This window comes from Phoenix dactylifera, chromosome 11 (assembly GCF_009389715.1).
Source record: "Phoenix dactylifera cultivar Barhee BC4 chromosome 11, palm_55x_up_171113_PBpolish2nd_filt_p, whole genome shotgun sequence".
Classification (NCBI taxonomy): Eukaryota; Viridiplantae; Streptophyta; class Magnoliopsida; order Arecales; family Arecaceae; genus Phoenix; species Phoenix dactylifera.
In genome coordinates this window covers 28,560,808-28,585,724 of record NC_052402.1, presented here as the reverse complement: position 1 = coordinate 28,585,724, position 24,917 = coordinate 28,560,808, and the positions used below count along the sequence as shown (strand labels likewise).

At 37.4% G+C, this 24,917-nt stretch overlaps 1 protein-coding gene across 5 annotated transcripts in view; it reads left to right on the top strand.

The window, feature by feature from the left end:
* Positions 1 to 691: 691 nt before the first annotated feature.
* Positions 692 to 24,917, top strand: part of LOC103724106 (serine/threonine-protein phosphatase PP2A catalytic subunit-like) — a 40,661-nt gene continuing 16,435 nt past the window's right edge. Inside the window, exons 1-5 of one of the 5 annotated variants that reach the window (XM_026800372.2) lie at positions 697 to 1,035; positions 1,224 to 1,291; positions 6,011 to 6,067; positions 14,109 to 14,192; positions 15,341 to 15,412. In XM_026800372.2, coding sequence (XP_026656173.1) covers positions 1,271 to 1,291; positions 6,011 to 6,067; positions 14,109 to 14,192; positions 15,341 to 15,412 — 234 coding nt within the window. In that variant the 5' untranslated portion in view covers positions 697 to 1,035; positions 1,224 to 1,270. Of the gene's footprint in view, positions 1,292 to 6,010; positions 6,068 to 14,108; positions 14,193 to 15,340; positions 15,413 to 24,917 lie in introns of all 5 variants that reach the window. The other 4 variants (XM_008815265.4, XM_026800371.2, XM_008815263.4 and 1 more) reach the window with 4 other exon arrangements.

Here is a 24,917-nt window from a genome sequence, read left to right as displayed (position 1 = left end):
TCGGAAAGATGATAATTGAAGAAAAGATAGAGAGTAGTATAGGTCCAAATATCTTGATCTTTAAGGACTTTTACCATCATCACACCATCGTTCGAAAAAGATGGATAAAGGATGCAGCACTAGACTGTAATAGAGGGTTGTACTGTTGATTTACGAAAAAAAACTAAGTTACAGCTATTTCTAAGGCCGAAACTATTAACAGAGTATAACAAAGATAAGGCAAAATTTCTTGGATTGGATGTTCAAGGATCTTTACAAGATATAATTTTCATTTATTTATACTAACAGATAATAGTTGCACACATTGATTGTTGCTACTGCATCTAGCTTTTAGATTTTGTTTGTACGCTTTTGAAATGATTTTTTTTCTTTTTGAAGGGTGCTGCTAAAAATGAATTATTATTTTTTGAGTGGAGTTCCTAAAATCTTTTTTTTTTCCATGCATGGATTTTCTAAATTTATTAAGAAGTGAATTTTTTTTCTACGATTTTTTGTAATTTCTGAATTTTGGGGGGAAGTTGACTTTTTCTTTTTTTCTTTTTAATAGAGTTTCTAATATATATATATTTACTATTGATGTAGATTTTTTTAAATTTATTTATTTATTTTTTAAATTTTGGAGAGGGATCGAGTCTTTCCTCCTTTCAGGTACAGAAGATATAGAGATAGATGGTGATGGTAATGTATGGCCATCGGTGGGCAAGCCTGTGAGGTCTTTTCGGACTCTCCCTCGTCCCACGGGCACTTATTGACAGGCCCAGGCAAGGGGCCGCGGGATATTTTTTTTTTTTAACCCCCGATGCAATGCGACCATATATTGAAACGGAGAGGGAGAAAGAAGAGGGGGCACGACATATCGAATTCGAAAGGAAAGGAAAAGCGACGAGAGCTTAAGGTTAGGGTTAGGGTTTCTGGTCGCGTCCTCTCGGATCGTAAAAACTGGAGGATAAGATGACGGCCCTTGCCAACTCCCATGGCAACCTCGATGAGCAGATTTCGCAGCTCATGCACTGCAAGCCGCTATCCGAGCAAGAGGTTCTTCCTCGTACCCTCTCCGTTCAACTTGCCTTCTTGCATGTTTAATCTTTTTTGGGGACAATTTGCTCGATTCGGAGCGTTTTCCCGACGGATCAGGGAAGTTTTCTGCTAGGAAAAACGGTTTCTTTGGTGTTCCCGAATCAATTCTCTGCGATCTGGCAATGAGCTCACTTCTGTGGATTTAGGGTTTTCAGCTTCGTCTGGAGAGGGGAAATTTGTACGAGATCGGCGAATGTTGCGTTGTATATTTTGGGTGAATGTCCTGCATCTGCTCCAAGATTAGGCCCATTTATTAATTTATTCGATCTGATCTGCTGATGCACTGTTGTACTAAGTAGCATGCTGTATATATTGGGATGAACTATGTACAGTTCTAACTGTATGGCCGCAAACATTGTTGGAAATCTACTTTAGTTTTTGTGCCTGTACATATTAATTTTATCACTTTTGCAAGCACGACATGCTTAACCTTGTAAGCTAATGATATTGCTTTTCTATCTGAAATCAATTAATGTATTCTTATGCATGCTTGAATAAAAGTTATCTATAGCTTTATCTTGCAATAAGTTTTTCCTTCTGAAAATAAGTTTTTTAATTCATTATTACTGTTTGTGGCGTTTAGGTCAGTGAAAAAGTTTAGGAGTTCTTGATTCTGCTCCTCCTTTACTTTCACCATGTTCAAAAAAATTGAAAAATGACAAGCTTATCTGCAGTGGTGATATACTGCTATCAGAAGAGAGAGTACGTACAAAACAAGTTTGAATGCCATATAGTCAAACGACAGATAATTTAAGGCGGGATAAAAAAAGAAGTAGAAGAAGAACTGCAACTAGTAGAGATAAATAAATTGTAACTTATTATGTATCCTTATATTTCTTTCTGACCAACTTGACATTCTATCATTTTGTTTTAAAATTTGGCTTGGAATTTCTACTGTTGAGAATATGTAAATGTTCAGTTTGAAACAGGCTTGCAGTTCTCACTGAAAAGAAAAAAATATTGCTCAACAATTATATATTGATTGCTTAAGTTTTTGAGATGGTATCCTGTTAAGTTAAAGCTGCAAATGACTCATGGCAGTCAAGCCGGCAATATTTAGTAATGCTGACGATCTGTTGCCGATGTAGATAACTTGTGAATTGAGTATAGCGACAATTTCTTTCTTGTTAAAATTCATTTTATTGGATTTCCGCACTTCAAAGAATGTTGCATACTCAAAATTTTCTATATATGCTTTAAAGAAATCTGATATTTTCTTGTAACATTCTTTTTTGTATGTCCTATGGATCTTAAGCTGCAAAGACATGCTTTATTAGTAAAAAGATGTCACATTTTTTTCTAAATTTTCCCTATGATGCATGTGTGATATTTGTTCTGATAAATTCATTTAAATTCTGTTGCATGCAGTATTAGTTTAGATTGAATTTTTTCATTGAGGTTTGCGGAAGCCCTTTTAAGGTTGAAGAAGAAATATCTATAATTTTATATGAATTAAGGCATAAAGCATTTGGATACATGGATGAAAATGAATAGTTAAGCAGTTATTAATTTAAAAAACCACAAATTGGATGCACATCAAAATTAAAAGTTGACAAAAGGTTCCCCCTGCCTTGTAGGAAGCCTTGACCTCTAAAGTCCACATGTCATGTTGCAAAGTCCAATATCTCTCTTCATTGTCTTGCAAAGACAGGGCTTTCCTGTAAATCCAAATTATCCAACAATTGGTTCTAAAATCTTCCCTTCATTCTCTCTCAACTACTTAGCCTATTCACCAAATTAGTTCTATTATGGCGGACCACTGCAGGGAGAAGAGAGAAAGAGAAAGAAGAAGGGAAGGAGGAGGAAGAAGAGGTTATAGAGATGCATAAAGAAGATAAGAGGAGGAGGAGGAAGAAGAAGAAGAAGCAGAAAGGAGGCTAGATTTTTTTATTCAATCATTCAATTTCCTAATTCATGAGCGGGGTGGCCCTTATATAGGCTTTACATCATGAATTGACCAAGTCAAACAATTAACAACTAACCAAACTTGGATCCTTCAATTAATTGACTAAGTCAATTAATTAATTACATACCAAATTAAACCTTACTAATATTAGACCATTAAACCAATTAATCACACCCAAAATTGGACCTTTATAATTAGATCTTACATTGATCAATTGATCCAATCACTTGACTCAACAACCAAATCAACTCCAAAATAACAGAAACAATCAAATCGACACAAACAAAAGCAACTAATAAGACAATAAAAGAAACATGACGCAGATTCGAATGGATCCAACTCGGAGCCTGACTCAACCCGGTGGCTCAAAATCATCTCCTAGCTATAATGATGTCAATTTCTGGCGCGAACGCGAGTGAGCGGCTCTGATGGCTCGATCGTTTGAATGAACGGCTCTGATGTCCCCATCAACTCCTCCCAGGTGGAAAAAATTCGACCCCGTCGAGTGTAGGTCTGGTGGGATTGGGCCGCAGAAGAGAGAAGTGGCTGGGTTATGGACTTTGGGCCTGTTGGTCTTGGACTCGAAGCAGGGAGGGGGTGTGAGGGCTTGGGGGGAAAGGAAGGGGTCGTAGGCTCGGTTGAGGGGGGGTTTGATGTGCGGGTGATGGACAGCTGGAGTCGGGTGAGGTGTGGCCGAAGAAGAACAAGGAGAGGGAGGGATAGGGTCGGTGCCGAGAAGGCCGATTGTTGAAGGGGAAAATAGAGGAAGACGGGGCTTGGGTTTTGGGAAAGAAATTGGAAGAGGAAAACGAAGGGGAAGAAGAGAGGGAGGGGTGGGTTTCTGGCGTTGGGCTCGGGTGTGGTCTAGAGAGGTGGTGGGAGAGGAAGGGCCTTGGTGCAGGGGGTTTGGGTTTTGGGGATTGGGGGAAAGTCGGGTGAGCTGCAGCCGCAGAGGGAAAGGGGAGATCGTGTGAGACTTGGCCGAAAGGAGGAAAACTATGGGAGGCAGAAGGGGCGACAACCGGCTACGATCGAAGAAGAAGAGGAAGACGGAGAAGGGGCAGTCCACAAGGGGCGGCGAGGAGGTGTCGGGCTGGATGGCGGCAGACCTTGGTCGTCTGCGGTCGGCTGTGGGGAAGGAGGCGCCCGAAGGAGGCGGCCCTCGGAGGTGGCACCCGTGGAGGCCTCGACGTTGCTGTGAGGTGAGGTGGCGGCAGCTGCGGGGCGGGCTACGGCGGGCGACGGGGAGCGGCGATGGCGGGCGACGGAGATGGGTGGCGGTGGCACGAACGGAGGGAGAAGGTGAGCAGTTTTTTTTCTTTTTTTTCTTTTTTTTCCTTTTTTTCCTTCTTTTTTTTAACTCAGATCCGGGCTACCGGTAGATGGTTAACGGGTTGGGAACTGACCTGTTCTTCAACCTCCCGATGTGTTTGGGAAGGCGGGCCGCTTCTCGCGGTGGCAACTGCGGGGGAGGGCTGCGGCGGCGGAACGGTCGACGGGCTGGTGACGGAGGGGCGGCCGGCCACGGTCTCTTCGGCGGCGGCGATCACTTCCGGCGACCGGTCACAGAAAGACCGGTGGTAGATGCGGGGAAGTTGGGGCACGACGGTACTTCTGTGGGACGCGATGATCTCCGATGGTGAACCAAGGGGCGGCGATGGCGTGCGTTGCAACCGGCGGTGAGTGGTGGAGGTGGGGACCGCGGGTCTGGCGGCTAGTGGGAAGGATCTACCGAAAGGTTTTTTTTTGTTTCCTTTGCCTCTGGTGAGAATTGAGAGAGAGAGAGGGACCCTTGTAGGTTTTTTTTTTTTGTTGTTGTTGTTGTTTCCCCTGTGAGGCTTGATCCCCACGGGACGACCACGGAGGACTACGGCTCCAGAAAAAGGGGACTCGGGACCCTTTCTCGGCTGAGGGAGTCGACACCCAAATCGCGCGAAGTCTGAGGTCTGCAAGATCGAAGAGCTTTGGCGACGGAGGCAAAGCTTCTGGCTCTGATATCAAGCTGATGGCGGACCACTGCAGGAAGAAAAGAAAAAGAGGAAGAAGAAGGAAAGGAGGAGGAAGAAGAGGTTATAGAGACGCAGGAAGAAGATAAGAGAAGGAGGAAGAAGAAGAAGAAGCAGAAAGGAGGCTAGGTTTTTTTATTCAATCATTCAATTTTCTAATTCATGAACAAAGTGGCCCTTATATAGGCCTTATATCATGAATTGACCTAGTCAAACAATTAACAACTAACCAAACTTGGACTCTTCAATTAATTGACTAAGTCAATTAATTGATTACATACTAAATTAAACCTTATTAACATTAGACCATTAAACCAATTGATCACACCCAAAATTGGACCTTTATAATTAGGTCTTACATTGATCAATTGATCTAATCACTTGACTCAACAACCAAATCGACTCTAAAATAACAAAAACACAACCAAATCGACTCAAACAAAAGCAACTAATAAGGCAATAAAAGAAACATGATGCAGACTCGAATGGACCCAATCCGGGGCCTGATTTAATCCGGTGGCTCAAAATCATCTCCTAGCTATAATGATATCAATCTCTGGCGCGAACGCGAGCGAGCGGCTCTGATGGCTAGATCGTCTGAACGAACGGCTCTGATGTCCCCATCAATTTAGGCTATTCACCAAACTAGTAAATATCTTTTTGCTGCCAAAATTCCTCTGATCTTCCTTTAAATCCACTCAGCCACTCTTCATCACATGCTGAACTATTGGGCTTGCTATCCAGTCAACTACCCAAATTTTCTATTTTTGCAATATGAGAGGAGTTTCATAAGAGCACTACCATTATGAACTTCTTGTTCCAGATTAGCTGTTGAAGTCCATACTGGAGTCTGTGATAAGCAAGAAGTTATAGATGGATTTCATAGTGAAGCTTTACTGACCTATGTTTTGAACATTCTTCTTATGATTTTACTTCTTTCAAATTGCATATTCTCCCCATCGAAGTTAAGAATATAATCTTTTCAACTGCTCTTTCTTTATTGATCATATTCTTGATGTAGGTAAGAGTTCTTTGTGGTAAGGCTAAGGAAATTTTGATGGAAGAAAGCAATGTCCAAGTAAGTTCTATTTCATTTCTTATTATTACCCCTTTTCTAGATTTTCTTATTTCTAGTTGGAATTTTCTAATACTCCATCTTCATGAGTATACAATATAAATAGTTGATTTAATGTCTTCTTTGTCTTTTTTCTTTCTTTTTGTGTAGAACATGTACTAATTGTGGCAAAATAGATGAGACACAATTATAGAATTAAATTCAATTATAATTTCTAACATTGGTGTGCTTTTGCACATATATATTGACATATGTACTTTTGTTCATATATTTTAATGACTATCCTTTTGGTCTGTTGGAGCTTCTCTATTTGAGATTAAATAACAAAATTTCTTTGTTATAGTCAATAGAATGGATTGACAATTATAATCTTTCTAAGTTTTCTTAATGAAATTAAACGATGTTTTCTGAAGGGTACTATGGCTTGTCATAAATGTCACACTGCGACTGCATAACCATAATGGAATTTGTTTTGGGGCCAATCTAAATTATCTTAATGCCATTTATCTTTATGGTCTTGCGGTCTTTTACATGATTACTTTCAGTTCCTTTTCACATGACCTTTTGTTGGCCTGTGAAGTTATATCTACATGCTTTGAGCTTAACTTATCATATTTTAAATAGAAATGAGCCAAAGCAGCTGAGTTGACATTGAAATTCTATAGTATTTGGAGAATAAAAATGCTGTATGTATAAAAGGAACTGATATAATAAAATCATTGACCAGCTAAAAATTTAGAGACAAATTAGGGAGTTCTTACGGACATGTTTAGACATTGTTCTAGTTTTTTTTCATCCATAACAATTTGTGGACTATTACCTTGATATATTATTAAGCCATTATGTTTTCAAAACAGATTTTTGGGTTATATAAATTACTATTGGTGAAGGTTTACAATAATGATATTTCTAAATCAATGCATAATAGAGTAATTCTCCTAATGCTATCATTATGCAACACCTTGAAACGGTTGGTTTGCATCATTGTTCTCCCAATAATTAAATTGATCATAATTAAGAATTTAGATGATGATATACAATAGTCCATGGCTAAAGTTCAACTGGTATTGGGACCTATACTGGTCAGCTACCAGTTCAGTATGGTACCGGTTCGGTACGGTATCGGTTCGGTACCATGCCGACATATGGCATGCTTTTTTTTATTTTTTAAATTTATTTTTGTTTCTTAATTTTTTGGTTTTGTTAAGTGATTTTGATCCTAATTTGTTGTTTTTTAATGTCTTTTGAAATTTTTTGATGGGCGATTTGTTTATTTGATGCTTCTTGACCTAAATTGATCATAATTTTATCATGTAATACAATTAAAGTAGACCAATCAATATATTTGTAAAGAAAATTAGTGAATAAAAAATGTCTAATTAATTTAATGTATTTTAGGTACAATATACGTACCGATATCTAAAATCTGGTGGAGTATTGATGTTTGTCGTTGATGTCGGGGTCGTTTACCTATTCAAGGGGCACATCACACCACCCCTCTCGTATGGCATTATACTCCTATAAGCTCATCTTATAAGGTACACAACTTTGGTCATAAATAGTCTTGGGATTTTGGCTTTGGCTCTAGGACAAGTCGTCTGTCGGATATTGTAGCTATGGGTGACCTATTCGAATATGCCGACATCAAAATTTAATCTATAAGATGTTTTAGGACGCGTAGGATAATAGCCACTGAAAGACGATACCTCAGGCATACCATGTTCTTATGGGTCGTAGCCTGCCTGTAGATAATAGGATTCGGTATAGTATGATTCGGAACTGGCTGGTCGTGGAGGCAATCCTAGCTTGTTGAGCTCTAGTTGCCGCTGTTGGCCCGTAGGCCAGCCAATCATAGAATCTTCTTCATCCCGTATGATGTCATTTGGAACGAATCATTGTATTTCAACTCCACTTCCACCTCAATGCACTTTAGCCTCAACCACATACCATAGTAAACATATACAAGGTCATTGAGGTGCTTTTGCATGAGACAATTCTTCTATTTGCTATGGACGAGGGTGAAGATGGATCAGTTGCGCTTACAACCACCATAGGAGAAGGCCTTCTGTAAGAGGATTCAGATCGCTGTCTAGGATTTCTTGTTGATCCTCCAACTTGAAACCACCACTCAATTGCAAAAGCATTGAAGAAACTTACATAAAAGATAGTAGAAATTATAGAACATCAACTAATAGTTATTAGACCATTATGTAGCCAAAGTTATTAGACCCCTCCAAGGTATTGCATACCGTACCGAACTGGACAGTATGGGGCGTATCGTATCAGTTCGGTACTGGTACGTGGCACGGCGGGCGTACTGATGCTCGGTATGCCAAACCGATCTCCGTACTGGGCGTACCAATACAGTACCAAAGTGGTGTACCTTGGAGCCCTCCATAGATATTTTTGTCTATGTAAACGAGATATATTCTAATATGTTAATGATAGAAGACATGAGTTGATTGCCCGTATGCCACTTAAATTAACTTTTCTCTTGAAGACACTAGGTTGCAACTTTTGGATCAGGTTCCATTTTGTAGATTATATTGCGTAGTGTGTCTAGAAGTTCCTCGTTCATACAATTCTAGGAATGCGGTACTGTAACTTTGGGTTCAAGTAGCAAGCTGCGAGTATAGTTTGCAAGTAAAATATTTATAGCTATAAGAGTAGTCAATAAATAAGTATTTTAATGTACATTCTTACCTGCTAGATGCAATTTTCTACCCATATGATAGTTTCACCTCTGCTCAATGATGTCAATGTATTCCTGCGTATGCTTCAAATTTGCCTGCCTGATCTTATCTTTTGCCGTTATCATTATATGGTATCGAAAGCCTATCTGGGGATCTCGCATTGTCCATGGTCCGAAGCACTCTATATAATGTCTTGATGACCCTCACAATTTTGTCAGCCTGCTACCAGAACTACTGGCTCATCACCAAGCTCTCCACGTGGCTTGTCACGACCCCCGCCCCATTCCCGGCAGGCCGCCGCGACGGTCCTAGGGTGCGGGTAGGCATAAGGCCACCAGCCACCACGTAGAACCCTACTACCTATCAATCATCAATAAATTCTGAAAAATTTTGGCATGATGCATGCACAAAATGATCACCTTTCCTATGGTGACCTGTCAGGATTATTTCATTACATACAACAACACTACCTGTCAGAGCAGCAATCACATAATCTGTCACATAATGAACCTGGACAATATATATCAATACATCATCACAGGCATATAACTCATCTGTATAAAAATCTGGTTCCTATTCCATCCATGGTTAAACCCATATCCACAACAGGATCTATGACTGTAACTATACACTATATACAACAGAAGGTTTATAATACACCAAAAGGGTATAAACCTCTATCTACATTATACTATACTATGGAGCGGCACAGCTAGCAGGCAACCACTAATCCTGCTCCTCTCTATACAATACCTGCCCTGCAATCAAAATATCAAACTGGGGAGTGAGTATATGAATACTCAGTGAGTGGAGTAGAGAGTATTATGCACATGAGACCAGATATAATCATGGCTCGAGGTGAAATCTCAAGAGCATATGAGCAGTCATCAAGAGCAGGATACACATAACTCAACATAAGAAATAAGGAGTAAATCATCACAATCCCAATCAACTCATCTGGAGCATATATAGAATAATCAAATAAGTATGTATGATAACATGAATATGCTCAACAGGTCATAGTACTGAATCATATAAATCAGGTGTCAATAGGCTGAATCATCAACAAGACAGCTATCGGGAGGTGGGTTTTATGCCCTAGGCGAACCAGCAACAACTCCCTACTGCCATATGCATACATCGAATATGACACCACACCAATATGTAAATCATCACCCGACAGCTGTCGGGAGGTGGGTTTTACGCCTCAGGCGAACCAGCAACAACTCCCCACTGTCACATGCATATGCAGGATAAGACACCATACTGATAATGTAAATGCTAGACAGCTGTCGGAAGGTGGGTTTTACGCCCCAGGCGAACTAGCAACAACTCTCCACTGTCACATGCATATGCAGGATAAGATACCACACTGATCATATAAATGCTGGCCAGTATCCAGAACAGAAATCCATCTCACATCTATATACTAAACGGCACCTCGCGGGAATTCTACATCCGCGGAAAGCCATACTGCACCTCGCGGGGTCTTACTATGCCCGGCGGCAAGCAGAATATAAGTCGTAGGACCGGCCGATCCTACGCCTAGAGCCGTGTCCCCCCTAGGAAGGGACTGGGCTCCGCCCACCCAGAAGGCTACTATGTGCACAAAGGCCGATGTTCAACTCCCATCGACTATAGGTGTCCTGCAGATACTGCCAAGCCATGCAAAAATGCCATAATGCACCCTCCCAATACTCTACTAAAAAAGAGTATAATCAAGACTACCACTCACTTGATCATGACCCAATCATAAACTAACATCAGGGTTAGAAGTGAGGGTCAAGGAAGTGCAATACAACTCAATATACCACTAAAAAGGCTCTACAAATCTTTGAAATAGAGGAAATGAAATCAATTCACAAAAGAAATCATTTCACAATTCGGAATCAATTTGATTACTCATCAACCTCTCGTAATTCCTCTCAATGTTCCCTCAAATGCATGTACAGAATAATCAAGCATGGAGAATCAAGATTATAGAGGAATCTACTACAATATCAGTCAATATGCACAAGTGGAATCAATTCACACTTGGCGACATTCATGAAAATGAATTAAGAATGCTCATGGTGCAAAGTACATGACTCCCACTCACCTGTCAATCCGGCACAGCCCTGATACGCCTCCAAAAATCTACAGCAGGCAGTGGGGAACTTCTTCCTCTTGTTCCTTAGCTTCTTGCCCAACTGTGACATGCATTTACAATACATTTAGTCTTGTATCAAGGGCTATAATCTACGTGCCAATTATAATATAGGGGACTTTAATTGATTCAACTCCCCCGTTCCCTAAATCTTTTCTTTTCTTTCTTTTTTTCTTTTTCTATTAATTAACTCACCATTTATGTGTATTAGGGACTCCCTTGCATGAGTACAAGGTCCCCTTAGCTTAATCTAGGCTTAATACCCTATTATGGCATGAAATCCCCTAATTTCCACCCGGATGAACAGTAACCTGGACCGACAGCCGGTTACTTCATCCCGGGTTTGATCCACTTTTCAGACTCCAAATTTGATGAAATTTTTACCTAACATTCTACACTCATAGGGGATTCCAAAAAGGTAACATACATCACTATCGGAGGCCGTTTGACCCCCAAATAAATTCGCCGAAGTTGGGACTTCGACACAGTTTTTCCGTAGTGCCGGAAAAATTTGTCGAAATCCGATTCTTCCTCTTTTAACCACCTCTACAACCCTAATCCGACCCCTCTAGACTACATCCACCCTTTGTATAGCCTAATTTCATCAAAAGACTAGATAGGAACGGATATTTACCTTTTTCTTTTTGGAAATCGAGATCCTTGCGTAGAGAAGAAGGAGATCTACATTTTTTCCTTCAGCTCGTAGTGCAACCGGAGCTTTCTTGTACCTCGAATCCCCTTCCTCTTCTTCTTTCTTCTTCTTCTTCTCTTTTTCTTTCTTTCTTTCCTCTCTGTTTCACGCCTCAGACTCCCCCCTCTGTGACTCTCTCTCTCGGTTTCATTCCACCGACAGCACAACCCTCCCAATTAAGTCACATCAAAATACTATTCACCCTTTTTTTAATATTATTAATTTTCCATTTTGCCCCTAACACTTCAACATATCTACTGTTATGCCATTAACTTTTGATTCCTTTTCAATTTTACCCTTACCACTTCAACGCATCTACAACTATGCCATTATCTGTTGATTCCTTCCAATTTTACCCCTTATATCAATTTTAAAGGACAATTCTATCCCTTTTTATATAAAAAAAATATTTTGGGGTTATTACATGGCTCCCTTCAGTTTGGCCCTCTCATATCTGCTATCTTGCCATCCGATATTGACTAACATCTAATACAGGCTTGCTTTCTTCTTAAGGAGGCTATCAAGTGTGATGTAATTCGTGGTAAACTGTATAATTGCTGGTCTCAAAATCTCATCTTCTATGAATCTTAAAATCTTCAAATTTATATATACACATCTCTGCTTAGGTGATTGAGGACATCCTCAATTATATAAACTCTAGACTTCTGATCCTGACGTACAGGTCATACAAAATTCTATAAACCCTTGAGCAAAATGTTATGGAAAAATGAAACAATTCTGTCTGTTAATCACATCTTCAACTTTTAGCTAGTATGTGAGGTGACCCTTAAGCATTATAATTTGGCAATGTTTTAATAGCCGCTGCCTTGGCCACCTAGTGGCCACCTAGGTGCTTCCCTAGGTGGGGCTGCTTGATAGCCACATGTGCCCACTTGAATTTTGCATCAATTTTGGTCAAGGAGGATGAGATTGACTTATGAAATTGTATAGAATATTGCCAAGTTGGTAATTTACAATGGCTTGATGTATTTTAATTGACATGTCATGCTTCCTTTTTTAATATGTAACTAATTTTTCCTTGTATGTATCTTATATTTATTAACTTTTATATATCTTATATTTATTACTGTTTCGAATGAATTATGTTGGTGTTGCCTTTGGCCTCTGAATGCCTACCTGGGCACCTGCCTGGCAGCTATATGCGAGGCAGCCCACTTTCTGCCTCTGCTGTCTCCAATCCCACGTAGCACCTTGGTGCTAGGCAGCTCACTTTTAGCCTCTGTTCACTACAATCCTTAGAAAATTCGAATTTGGCTATTATCATGAAATATCACCCATAGATCTTGAGTAGAAATTTTGAAAAGTATAAGATTTTTCAAGTTCAATGACTAGACAAGAAAGGTTGTCTTTTGGAGGCTTATTTGTTTGTTTTTGACTACAATACATCCCGGTATGCCAATCTAATGATTCTCAGATTAGTGCTGCATCATTATGGTCATTACTCTAACCGATCCTTAAACTTTGTTGACCTGATACCATCAGCTTATGATCAACATCAATGTAGATATCACAAAGCCCTGAATCATCCACTAGTTCTCAAGAAAGAAAAGGACTCCCAATTCATTAATGTCTGATATTTCCAAGTAACAGAACATGGAGATATGGACACATACATATATACACACATACATATGCATTTACACAGATACATATGCATATACACATACATGCATACGTACATACATATCTATATCTATATCTATATCTATTTTCTGTGGAGGAATTAGGCCTTCTACTGCTACTTTTTCTTCCTCCTGTCTGACCGGTAAACAGTCTCAGTGGCTTACAGCTGGTATCATTCCTCTCTGACCGCTTGGTCTTGCTGCTCTTGCCTTGCTTGCTATCATTGCTAGTTGTCTTAGCTTTACTATCATTGAGTGCGTGCAACCGATTCCTTAATATATAAGGTTATATGCATCCTTTTTTTTTTTAATATTTGGTTAAATCTTTTGATCTTTGCTAGAATGTTTTAGATGCATGATACTTTTTGGTATTTGTTCTGTCATGACTGAAGGTGAAATCATGGACAAAATGAGAAAAAGTTTGTAGTTCGTCCTCTAGAAAAGAATAGAAGTCTGAATTCAATTTGTTAAATTACAATATTATAGTGGAGTCAAATATTTTCGATCATCAGTAGATATTGAAAGAGAAGTCTCTTTTATTTTTATTTTTTGACATTTAACTCAGTTATCATTTCCTACTTATCTTACATGTGGGAACTACTATTGTATATGTTAACTTAGCATTGATACTGCATGTGGATTGCTGTTATATATGTTATTTTAGTATTTTATGTTATTTTGAACTATTCAGATGAACATTATTTGTATGCATTGTTATTTCAGAGTATATGCAAATCTTGTTATATCAATGCAAGATGACATCTAATGACTAAAAACACTTATGCCATATCTGCATCTTTATGCAGATATGCAAATGATAGACTGCATGATACATGTTGAGACTAAGCTATTTTTCTTCCTTGCATTTCAGCCTGTGAAAAGCCCTGTAACAATATGTGGTGACATTCATGGGCAATTTCATGATCTTGCAGAGCTATTTCGGATTGGTGGAAAGGTATTTTCCTGAAAGCATGATTTTTTTCATTCATTGCTATGTCATCTGATAAAGTTTATCAATAAAAAATGAACATTAAGGATAAATAGAAGTTGATATATTTAATCATTAAAATTTTTATGAATTCTCTTTATTTGTAAGTATTTACATATTTGTTAATTTGCTCAAAAATCCACAATTGGTTTCTAAGATGTGAATTTAGGCCTCTTTGGATGTTCACAACTTATCTGTGTGATAGGTTTTGCACAGCAGGGAAGTGCAAGGAAAAGAATCCAAATGGAAAGAGAAGTTAGTTGATGGATGGAAGCCTTAATGGGATCCTTTATGCTTTTTATCTCTTTTTTCCGGGACTATATAAATTACGTTTCAAGTAGAACACATTAGCTTAAAAATCTGGGGACTGTGGGAGCTGTGGGAAATCCTGATCCCCCAGATTATTGCCCTTTGTTACTTATCTCCACTTTCTCGGTGGTGGGAAGCTATCAGTGGATACACTAATTGATCATCGAAACAGGGACTGAATGGTTTGCTCATATATATCAATATGATATAAATCAACCACTAGGTATAAAAGAAAGAGATAATGTCAAGCAGGTATCAGTACCATGCAAAGGGAACAACATTCTGAATAAGTAAAATGTACAATTCATTGAGAACATTGATTGCCACTATCAATTATTTGCATGTTGTAATTTGCTATCTCTTAGCCAGCCAAATAACCCAAAGACTTATATTTATTGGGATAGAACATGTTGGTTGTTTCTTCTTTTACTGCTTTATAAACCACTTAAGCTTGATGATATCTAATTTTAATGACTTACAGTGCTGCTGTCAACCTAACAACATGCTTACTTAAAGATACATATTATATCGTAACACATGTAATGTTGATGCATGAGGCCATATCTGCAGGGATCATTCTTTAGTAATCAGTATTGTAGTTAGCTAATAAATCTGATAAATATATTGAGCTAGTGTTGGCCAAGTTATTTTTTACTATTTATATTTCTTAACTAATAGCTCAGACAACTTGCATGTTTTTTTAACTAGTCTTTTTATTTTCCTGTCTTTATATTCAGAATTTGAATGATTTTCATCCATATTCCCCAAATAGAATCTTATGAATGTATTATTTTTTTGTTTGCTAGAGTCCAGATACCAATTACTTGTTTATGGGAGATTATGTAGATCGTGGGTATTATTCCGTTGAAACTGTTACGGTAAGAGTTTGGCCTAAGCATTCATATGTTTTTGTTTTATTTTTACTTTTCTGTTAATTTCTGTTAACTGGCGAAGTATTCATTTCATTTACAATTTTTGTCCAACAGCATGTAGTAGATTTCTATGACCTTTTTAGCACTGTAACCTCTGCTTTTAACGAAAGAAATTTAGTGATTCTATATATTTTTAAGATCGTTCTGTATTTTATTTGGGTAATGTGGGTGGTCGAACATTTTGATATTTACCATGCATTGTATTACATTTTATAAGGTCTTCCCACTCTTTTTATGTTGTGATGATAGATTCATCCCATAGTTTTAGCTTCTTTATATGCTTGTCAAAGGAAGATCGAACCTCCACCTTTTATATTTAGACTTGGAATCAGCATGAGTGATGTTAATGCAACAGTGCCAATGAACTAATTTCGATGCATGCCAACACAGTCTCCATGTCATCTTCTTGCTTTAGCAATTGATGGAAATATTTAGAGGATGATTAAGAAGTCTAGAAATGATCTTTACCAACTTGGACAAAGCATGTATGTTAGTACTGAAAATTAATTTGTATGACACTATGGAAGAAATCTGTGCATAAATGGTATGTTGGACTTGTTTTCTAATTATATGCCCAGGCAGCGACAAATGTCAATGATATATGTGGGTGGGGCTAGTAAAGTTCTAGTTAAGGTGAGCATGGATGGAATAGCACAAAGCATGCCTGGTTTGAGATTGCCAATAATATTCATGAAGATGAACCATGGCTTATATATTACTTGCTCTTGATATAGTTTTAGTTAATGAGAAGATGACTTAAATATATTGGAAATATGACTAATGCCTTAGATGTTTAAGAGCTAAGAAATTGGTGGAATGAAAACAAAGTATATGGAAAGAAATTTCAATGGAAACAAGAATGAAAAATGAGGCTTCAGTCAAAAATAATGGGTAAAGGATACAATAGTATGATTGGTTTAGTTTATTTTTTCAATCTATTGTGCACAAGGATGTAGTGATGGATGTATAAATATCAATTACAATTAGGGTTAAGTGGATGAAGTGAACAGTTGCATTTAAAAATGCTATGTGTTCGACTCTTTCTTTATTGGCTTTAAGAGCAAATTTTATTAAATTTCAATGCAATGCAGACTGTCAAAGTGTTGAAGTTGGTTTGTGCTAAAGCTCAAATAAATGGAGAGAGCAGTGGGTTGACTAATGGTCTAGGTGTTATGCCAATTGATAAAGTGTTGAAGAGGTTCTTGACAAGGGGTATGCGAAGAGGAGTGTGCATGTTGGTGGGGTTGGTGGCTGACTGGCTGTAGGCACCTAAGCTCGATATGGTTATCAACGCTTGTAGTAATGTTGAAGTTACTCTTAATAGGAATGAGTGGTGATTATGGTAATGAATTGATGATAATTATGTAGGATGGGAATGGCACATATCAAGATTGGACAAAGGATCCTGTTGTAATTGTTATATATATCCATCAAACTTCCAATCTTGCGTGTATACCTTGGTTGTGGAAGTGGGTCCAGTGTGGCTATGTGGAGGTGAGTCTCTTGAATGATTAACAAATAGTACTTAGGAAGGAAGTGTAGGAATGAGTTTCCGAGGAGCTTTCGAAGTGAGTGTACTTGACAGAAGATTCCTACTGCTAAGGTATGCCCTTTTAATTTGCAGTTTGAATGAATTCTTTTAAATATGATTGTTTTGCATAATTGCCCTCATTGTCAACTAGTTGTTTGAATAGTGTTAAATTAGCTCCTTTCTAGTGAACATTAACACCCTTGAGCCTTAACTAATCTCCAATGATTAGATCAGTTTTTAAGGGGCATTTACGCCATTTTGTATTAGTTTAAATCAAGGTTAAAGAAATTTAATTCTAGATTAGGTTGATGGTTGCTAGTCATAGTTAATAGCAGGGGCATTTTTGCAAAAAAAAATATATTTGAAAGGATATTCATGCAAATTGCAAATTGCGAGGGCATATATGAAAAATTATAAATGTTAAAGGGTGTGTATGCAAAGTATCATTAAAAATGGTAAATACGAAAACTTTGCATATGTTTAAAGCTCCACTGAGTTGGTTATCTCCACCAAACATATTGTATGAGAAGCAATCCTCCTCTTTGGCTTGAACTAACCACCAAGTTTCACTTAAGGTTTATTTGGTTTCTTCTAACTTGGCAGCTTGCAAGTCTATATGTTGTGGGTGACTTACAGGCATTTGGTTACTTGCAAGTCTCTGTGGTTGCAAGCAACTTAGTTGTGGTTGTAGCTCATTTTTTGCAAAATCACTTGCAGCAAAAATTACATGAGTGGTTTTGTAGCTCTAATTGCAATTGAGATGGGAATGCAAGTCACCCATTAAATTAGACGCACCTCCACCACGACACCATTTTTAAGTATCCCCCATTTATTTCGAATGCAAGTATGTTGTGGGTGACTTGCAAGTCTCTGCAATTGAAAGCAACTTTGTTGTGGTTTGTAGCTCATTTGTTGCAAAATCATGTGCAGTGAAAATTACATGTGAGTGGTTTTCTAGCTCTAATTGCAATTGAGATGGGAATGCAAGTCACCCCATTAAATTAGACGCACCTCCACCACAGCACCATTTTTCAAAAACTGCCTATTTCTTTCGATGGGCATTTAGCTCCGATGACCACTTCATTGACCTTTTCTCATCCCTCTCGTTGAAGATTGTTGGATTTGGCCAAATCTAGTTGGATTGCAGATGGTGGTCAAATTAGTTGTCTGCTCTTTTCATCTTTCTTTCCCTACCTCCTTTGTAATAGGGATGCTCACTAACTCTGGCACCTACCTTCCCTCTCTCTCACCCTCTCATATACAAGTTTCGAAATACCCAGCAGTTTAGTGTATATCTCTTCATCTGTACTGTACTATAGGGAAGCTCAATCCGGACAAAGATTGTTTGTATTGCCTGAATTGAGTGTGGATCGTGATTACTTCGTGAAATTATGGGGAAACTCTGCCAAATTTAGGTTAGCCCTTATTTGATCATTAGATTGATGCCCTAGAAATTAATTCAAGATCAAAATTAACAAATTTTATGGTTACCCCGAAACCTATACCAAAACTCATGCAACTTTGAAAATAACCCAAACAATTGGTATTTGTTCGGGATGATTGTCAAATATGTTCTAGAGAAGGGTTCTTTCTACGATTCGGTCGGATTAATTTTTTCAAGATATTGATTTTTTTTAAAAAAATATTTTTGAGAACTAATTATAAATAGAAAAATGTTAATTTCCATAAAACAGGTAACATGTTTGCATTCATGATGTTCATCCACAATTGATGTAGTTGGGCATGTGCAGGTTTCACCCAAGTTGAGGCCAGAAATTATCGTAAATTCAAATACGTAATGACTCGGAAGCTCGGATACCTCAAATTGCATACCATGTCCATATCAGATATGCACTAGATATCTATATTCATGGGATACTACTAGAATATATGTTTGATAATTAGAATAAGTATTTTCTTAAAATTATAAAAGCACTTAGGATACGTCTCAGCTTCTCACGTATGCTCAAGATACTTCACAACTTCCAAAAATGAGAGGAAGGGCTTTTCCTTTTTATCTTTTTTTTGATGTATGTTAACATTTTACTAATGAATGACTAAATTTGGAGTTTGTGATTTTGATTTTATAGTATGAAACGAGGAGTGGAGTCTATAGATGTGAATGATAACTTGATTAAGTTGGACAAAATAATACTATCATATAAAATATGGACTATTATTATTTGAATAACTCATTATCATTTATGGAATTTCGGACTTATATGTATGTTTGTATATATGTATATAAATATTTCCATGTCCTTGCCATATTGTATCCTGCTTTTCAAGATTTGCCATATCATTGTCTTCGTATCATGTTGTATCCATATCCCATGTCCTTTTCCATGCTTCATAACCCCATGAAAACACCTCTATTTGGTTGATTTTAATATATTGTGCATATGGGGTCAATCAATTAACAAGTAAATATATTTTCAAAATTACCTTAAATTCTTTTATTTGAATTAATTATTTATAAAATGTTAATAAAACTAAGTTGTTGAAAAAATTAGGTGTAATTTCAGACAAATCACTAGAAAAAGGGAATATAAATTTGTGCACCTAAAGAAATAAAGTGAATGCTCTAGAAAAGTGCATCTCATGAAATTGAACTTCGGTCATGTTATAAATTTTTTTAAAATTTTAAAATTGATTAAAAAATGTGGAAAACTAAACTAGTGCTTAGTATTTAATCATTGATGATAGTAGTGATCATTTTGAATGATTTTTAATCATATGTGCTATTATTGTTAAATATATTATAAATATACTTGTTTATTTTATTCAATTGCTTAATGTTAACACATATATGTTAGATGTATTTAGGTTGCCGATTATGTGATATTATGTGATATTTATGCATATTAATATTTCATCATACACAAAAAATCTTACTAGGGAACTTAACACTCTCATCCTTTTTCTTCAAAATCATAGGTTTAGACAGGAACGTATGATTAAAAACCCAAAATCAGAGTTTAGAGTCCAAGAAAGTTGATACCAAGGGTGTTTGGGATGTATCAATGTGTACTAATTGATACTCTTTATTGGCATGATCCTCAGTACTAAACTTATATCCACCCTTGGTTGATACAGTATCAATTTTTCGTATTGCGAACCTTTTTTTCGTCCTGTCTCTTTCTCCTTTTCTACCCTATTGTGGACTACTAGTTGGCTAGTGCTTTTTTATCAATTTTGTAGCCAGCAAAATCAGCATTCGAATATCCAATTAGGTTTAATGTTGATTGTTTTGAATACCATAAACTTATGTTTCGTGTTCCAGTTAAATATTTTAATATTCTTTTAACTACAAATAAGTATGTTTCTTTAGGATTAGACTGATATCTAGCACATATGTAAACACTAAACATAATATCAGATCTACTTGCAGTTAAATATAGCAAAGATCCTATAATGTCTCTATAAAGTTTTAGATCAATGTGTTTACCATGCTCATCTTTATCTAATTTACATAAGGGGCTCATAGGGGTAACGATATGCTTTGCATTCTCTATGTCAAACTTCTTCAAGATTTCTTGTATACTTGCTTTGGTTAATGAAGATCCCATCTCTTGTTTGCTTGATTTCAAGACTGAGAAAGAATGTAAGTTCACCCATCATGCTCATCTCGAATTCTCCTTGCATGAACTTAATAAAATCTCGACATAAAACTTCATTAAGGGCACCAAAAATGATATCATCTACATAAATTTGCACAATTAAGGTGTCATCATCTTTTCTTTTTATAAACAAGATTTTATCCACATTTCTTCTTGAAAAATTATTTTGTAATAAAAATTTACTTAGTCTTTCATACCAAGCTCTAGGATCTTGCTTTAAACCATATAGAGCCTTGTTTAATTTAAAAACATGATTTGAAAATTTATGATTTTCAAAACTAGGTGGTTGTTCTAGATAAACTTCCTCAGCAATAAAATCATTTAGACAGGCACTTTTGACATTCATTTAGAACAATTGAAAGTTCATGCAGCAATTAAATAGAAGTAATAGTCTGATGGCTTCTTGTCTTGCTACAGGTGTAAGAGTTTCATAAAAAATGTTGCCTTCTTCTTGGTTATATTCTTTGGCAATCAATCTGGCTTTATTTCTTGTTACAATTCCATCTTTATTTAGTTTGTTTTTGTAAACCCATTTAGTTTCTATAACAGGATAATCTCTGGGTCTACTTACAAGTTGCCAAACATTATTTCTTTCAAATTGATTAAGTTCTTCTTGCATAGTATTTAACCAATTATGTTCTTGTTCAACTTCTATTGTTTTAGGTTCAATTTGAGAGATAAATTCTAAATAATTATAAATATCGTTCATAGATGATTTAGTTCTTATCCTATGTGAAAGATCACCAATAATTAATTCTTTAGGGAGACTATGAACGTACCTCCAGTGTTTAGGTAAGTCATGTCTATTTTGAGATTGCTGTTGCGGCTGATCCTCTTCTTCTTGATCATTACCATCATCTTTTTCTTCTTGGTCCATTGCATTTTATGTATATGCGTTCTTCAAGGTTAGGTCTTTTATCTCCTTGCTCAATGAACCTGTATCATCATTAAAATCTTTTTTCTTTCTTAAAGAAAAGTCATTAGTTTCATCATTATGAATGGATTTTTCAACCACTAAAGTTTTTTTATTGAATAATATATATGCTTTGCTAGATGAAGTGTATGCAGGAAAGATTGCTTATCAGATTTGGCATCAAACTTTTCTAAATTATCTGTACCATTGTTAAGCACAAAATATTTACCCCCAAAAACATGAAAATATCTGAGTTTAGGTTTTCTATTTTTCCAAAGTTTATAGGATGTTTTTTTCAACAAAGGTCTAATAGAAACTTTGTTTAAAATGTGACAAGCTGTGTTTATTGACTCAACCCAAAAGTATTTTGGAAGATGACTTTCACACAGCATAGTCTTAGCCATTTTTTCAAGAGTTCTATTCTTTTCCATTTTGTTGAGGTGTCCTAGGTGCAGAAAAATTATGTTCTATTCCATTTTCATTGCAAAACTCTTCAAATTCAGTTACATGATCACTTCTTATTTTAAGAACATGTAAATCTTTTTTATTTGTAATGCTTTTAAGAAGTTTTGAAAAAGCTGAAAATGCTTCATTTTTATGAGCAAGAAATAACACCCATGTAAATCTGAAAAAATCATCAATAATGACAAAGCCAAAATGCTTGCCACCAAGACTTGATGTTTTTGTTGGCCCAAATAAATCCATATGTAAATGTTTTAAAAGCCTAGAAGTTGAAACCATATTTTTAGCTTTAAATGAAATTCTAGTCTATTTTTCTAGTTGGCATACATCGCAGTTTTTATGTTTTTCAAAGCTTAACTTTGGGAATCCTATGACTAGATCTTTTCTAGCTAGGGGTGGCAAAATATGACCCGACCCACCAACCCGACTCGTGTTCGATCCGCCATAAACAGGTTTGGGTTTGGCTTAAACAGGTTCGGATCGTAAACAGGTTGACCCGTTTAACCTGTTTATTAATTGGGTCGGATACATATTTTAGTTGTTTGACCCGTTTAACCTATAAATATTTTTTCTAATCCGTGTCCGGTATCCCTTACGAGTCACAACCACAGTTTTCTCCTTTCGGCCTTTCCTCTGTTCATCATCACCTGCAAACCCTTGGAAGGCTCTCCCCCGCACGGAAATCCTAGCCCCCCGATCCTTCCAAAGAGGCGATCGAATCGTTTTTTTATCATCGAATCTTCGATCGGAACCCATCGAGGCGCCCGATCGGCGCTCTTGTCGTCGTCGCTTGAGTCTCTCCGGATTTCTTCTCTTCCTCGTCGGCGAGATAGGGTTTGGAGCAAGGTTCGCTGTACCGGTCGGTACCGGTCGGTACCGAGCGTACCGTACCCGTACCGATGGGTACCGGTATCGGTACACCAATGTCGATACGGTCGGTACCGAGCGTACGGTACCGTACCGACACTCGGTACGCCTATACTAGTGCGGCACCGGTACGGGGTTCGGTACCGGTACGGCGAACCTTGGTTTGGAGAATCTGGGAGATATAGGGTTTTTTCGGCATGAGGTTGGATGGATGAAGGATGCCGGAGCTCCGTAGTGGAGTGCGGAAGGGGCGAGCACAGGCGAACCTGATAGTCCAGGCCGAGAGGCCGACCGCCGCCAGGAGGAGGGCGCTGAGGAATAAGGCGCCTCCGGTGAATGAGAACCTGGTGAACATGTCCGCCGAGCCGAGGGAGGAGATCAGGTTTCTGGAGGGCGGGGGCGCGGTTGGAGGGTTGGTTGGGGATGAGATCAAGGAAGGGGTCGGCGAAAGGAAGATGGATGATGGCGATAGCGGGGCGAGGAGCGCCGATAAGCTCTCCGGTGGGAAGGATAAGGGAAGCACGGCAACAGCGCCCCTTTCGAAAAAGGTCGGCCTCTTCTTCTGGGTATTTACTTATAGTAATGTTTGGTTAAACGGGTCTGAAAAGCATAAACCTGAACCCGACCGACGTGTTTATTAAATAGGTTAAACGGGTTGGGTCGGGTTATCTGTTTATTAGACAGGTCAGGTTCAGATTTTTATTCCTGACCTGTTTATTAAATAGGTTGGGTTCAAGTTTATGCTTTTCTGACCTGATCTGCATTTGACCCGATCCGTTTATGTCCGACCCGACCCGATTGCCACCCCTATTTCTAGCTAGTTTAGAAATAAGGTCCATACTTGCATGAGCTAGTCTACAATGCCACTATCAACTAGTCTTATTGATTTTGGCATTCATAGCAACTAAGTATTGCATATTTTTTATGGTTAAATAGTTAAGATTGACCAAGTATACATTGCCATGCCTATGCCTTATGAACCTTATGCCATTATCATTGGTACTAGACAATTCATATAGATAACTCAAAAGTTACTTTAAAATCTTTATCACATAATTGACTTGTACTTAAAATATTATGCTTTAGTCCATTTACTAGTAAGACGTTTTCAATAAATGTAGGAGTAATCCTAACTTAACCAATTCCAATTATCTTTCTTTTGTCGTTGTCCCCAAAGGTGACCACCCATCCTTTTATTTTAAGGAAAATGAATTGAGATTCATCCTCCGTCACGTGTCTAGAGCACCTACTATCCAAGTACCATTTTCTGTTTGTTCTATAGGTTGCTAGGCACACCTGCAACACAGGAATCAAAATTTTATTTTAGGTACCCAAGCTCTCTTGGGTCTTTATAGATTGGCAATTATGGTTTCTTTCAGAATCCAAATTTTCTTAATAGCAACTTTATAATTTAAGTTAATTGCTTTATAACTATAGGTAAAGAACTTGTGTCAAGTAAATCCATATTTAAAACATGTTATCTTCCTTGTTTGAAAGTTTGAAGATTTGATAAATATTTTCTATAATGATTTCTGTTTTAACAGAGGATTATAGCCAAGTCCAGCTTTATCAAAAACAGCTTGTTGGCTATGAAGAATCATGTTTAATTTTAAAGAGATCAAGGTAAATTTTTCAACAAAAGGTTTTAGCTTGTTTAATTCTTTCTTTAAATTCTGATTTTCTTGCAGTAGAGTTTGTTTTGCTTTTGAAATATTTTCATTTCATTTATTAGAGTCTGATTTTTCAATTTTAGCTCTTTACTGTTTTGATAGAGCTTTTTAATTTCATTTGATAAATCATAAAGGGCTTCTTGAAGTTCAACAAAGTAAAATCATTTAGAGGTTTAGAATTTACCTCATCCTCATGAGCCATAAGGCATATGTTTGGTGCTTCTTAGGTTTCTTCTTCTGAGCTTGTTTCATCACTATCACTCCAAGCAGCGGCCATTACTTTCTTTCTAGGCTTTTTTAGGGTCATCTTTAGTAATGGGCAATCCGCTTTAAAGTGGCCAAGTTTTTTATATTCATAGCATACTAGCGGCTGCTATTTCTCCTTTTC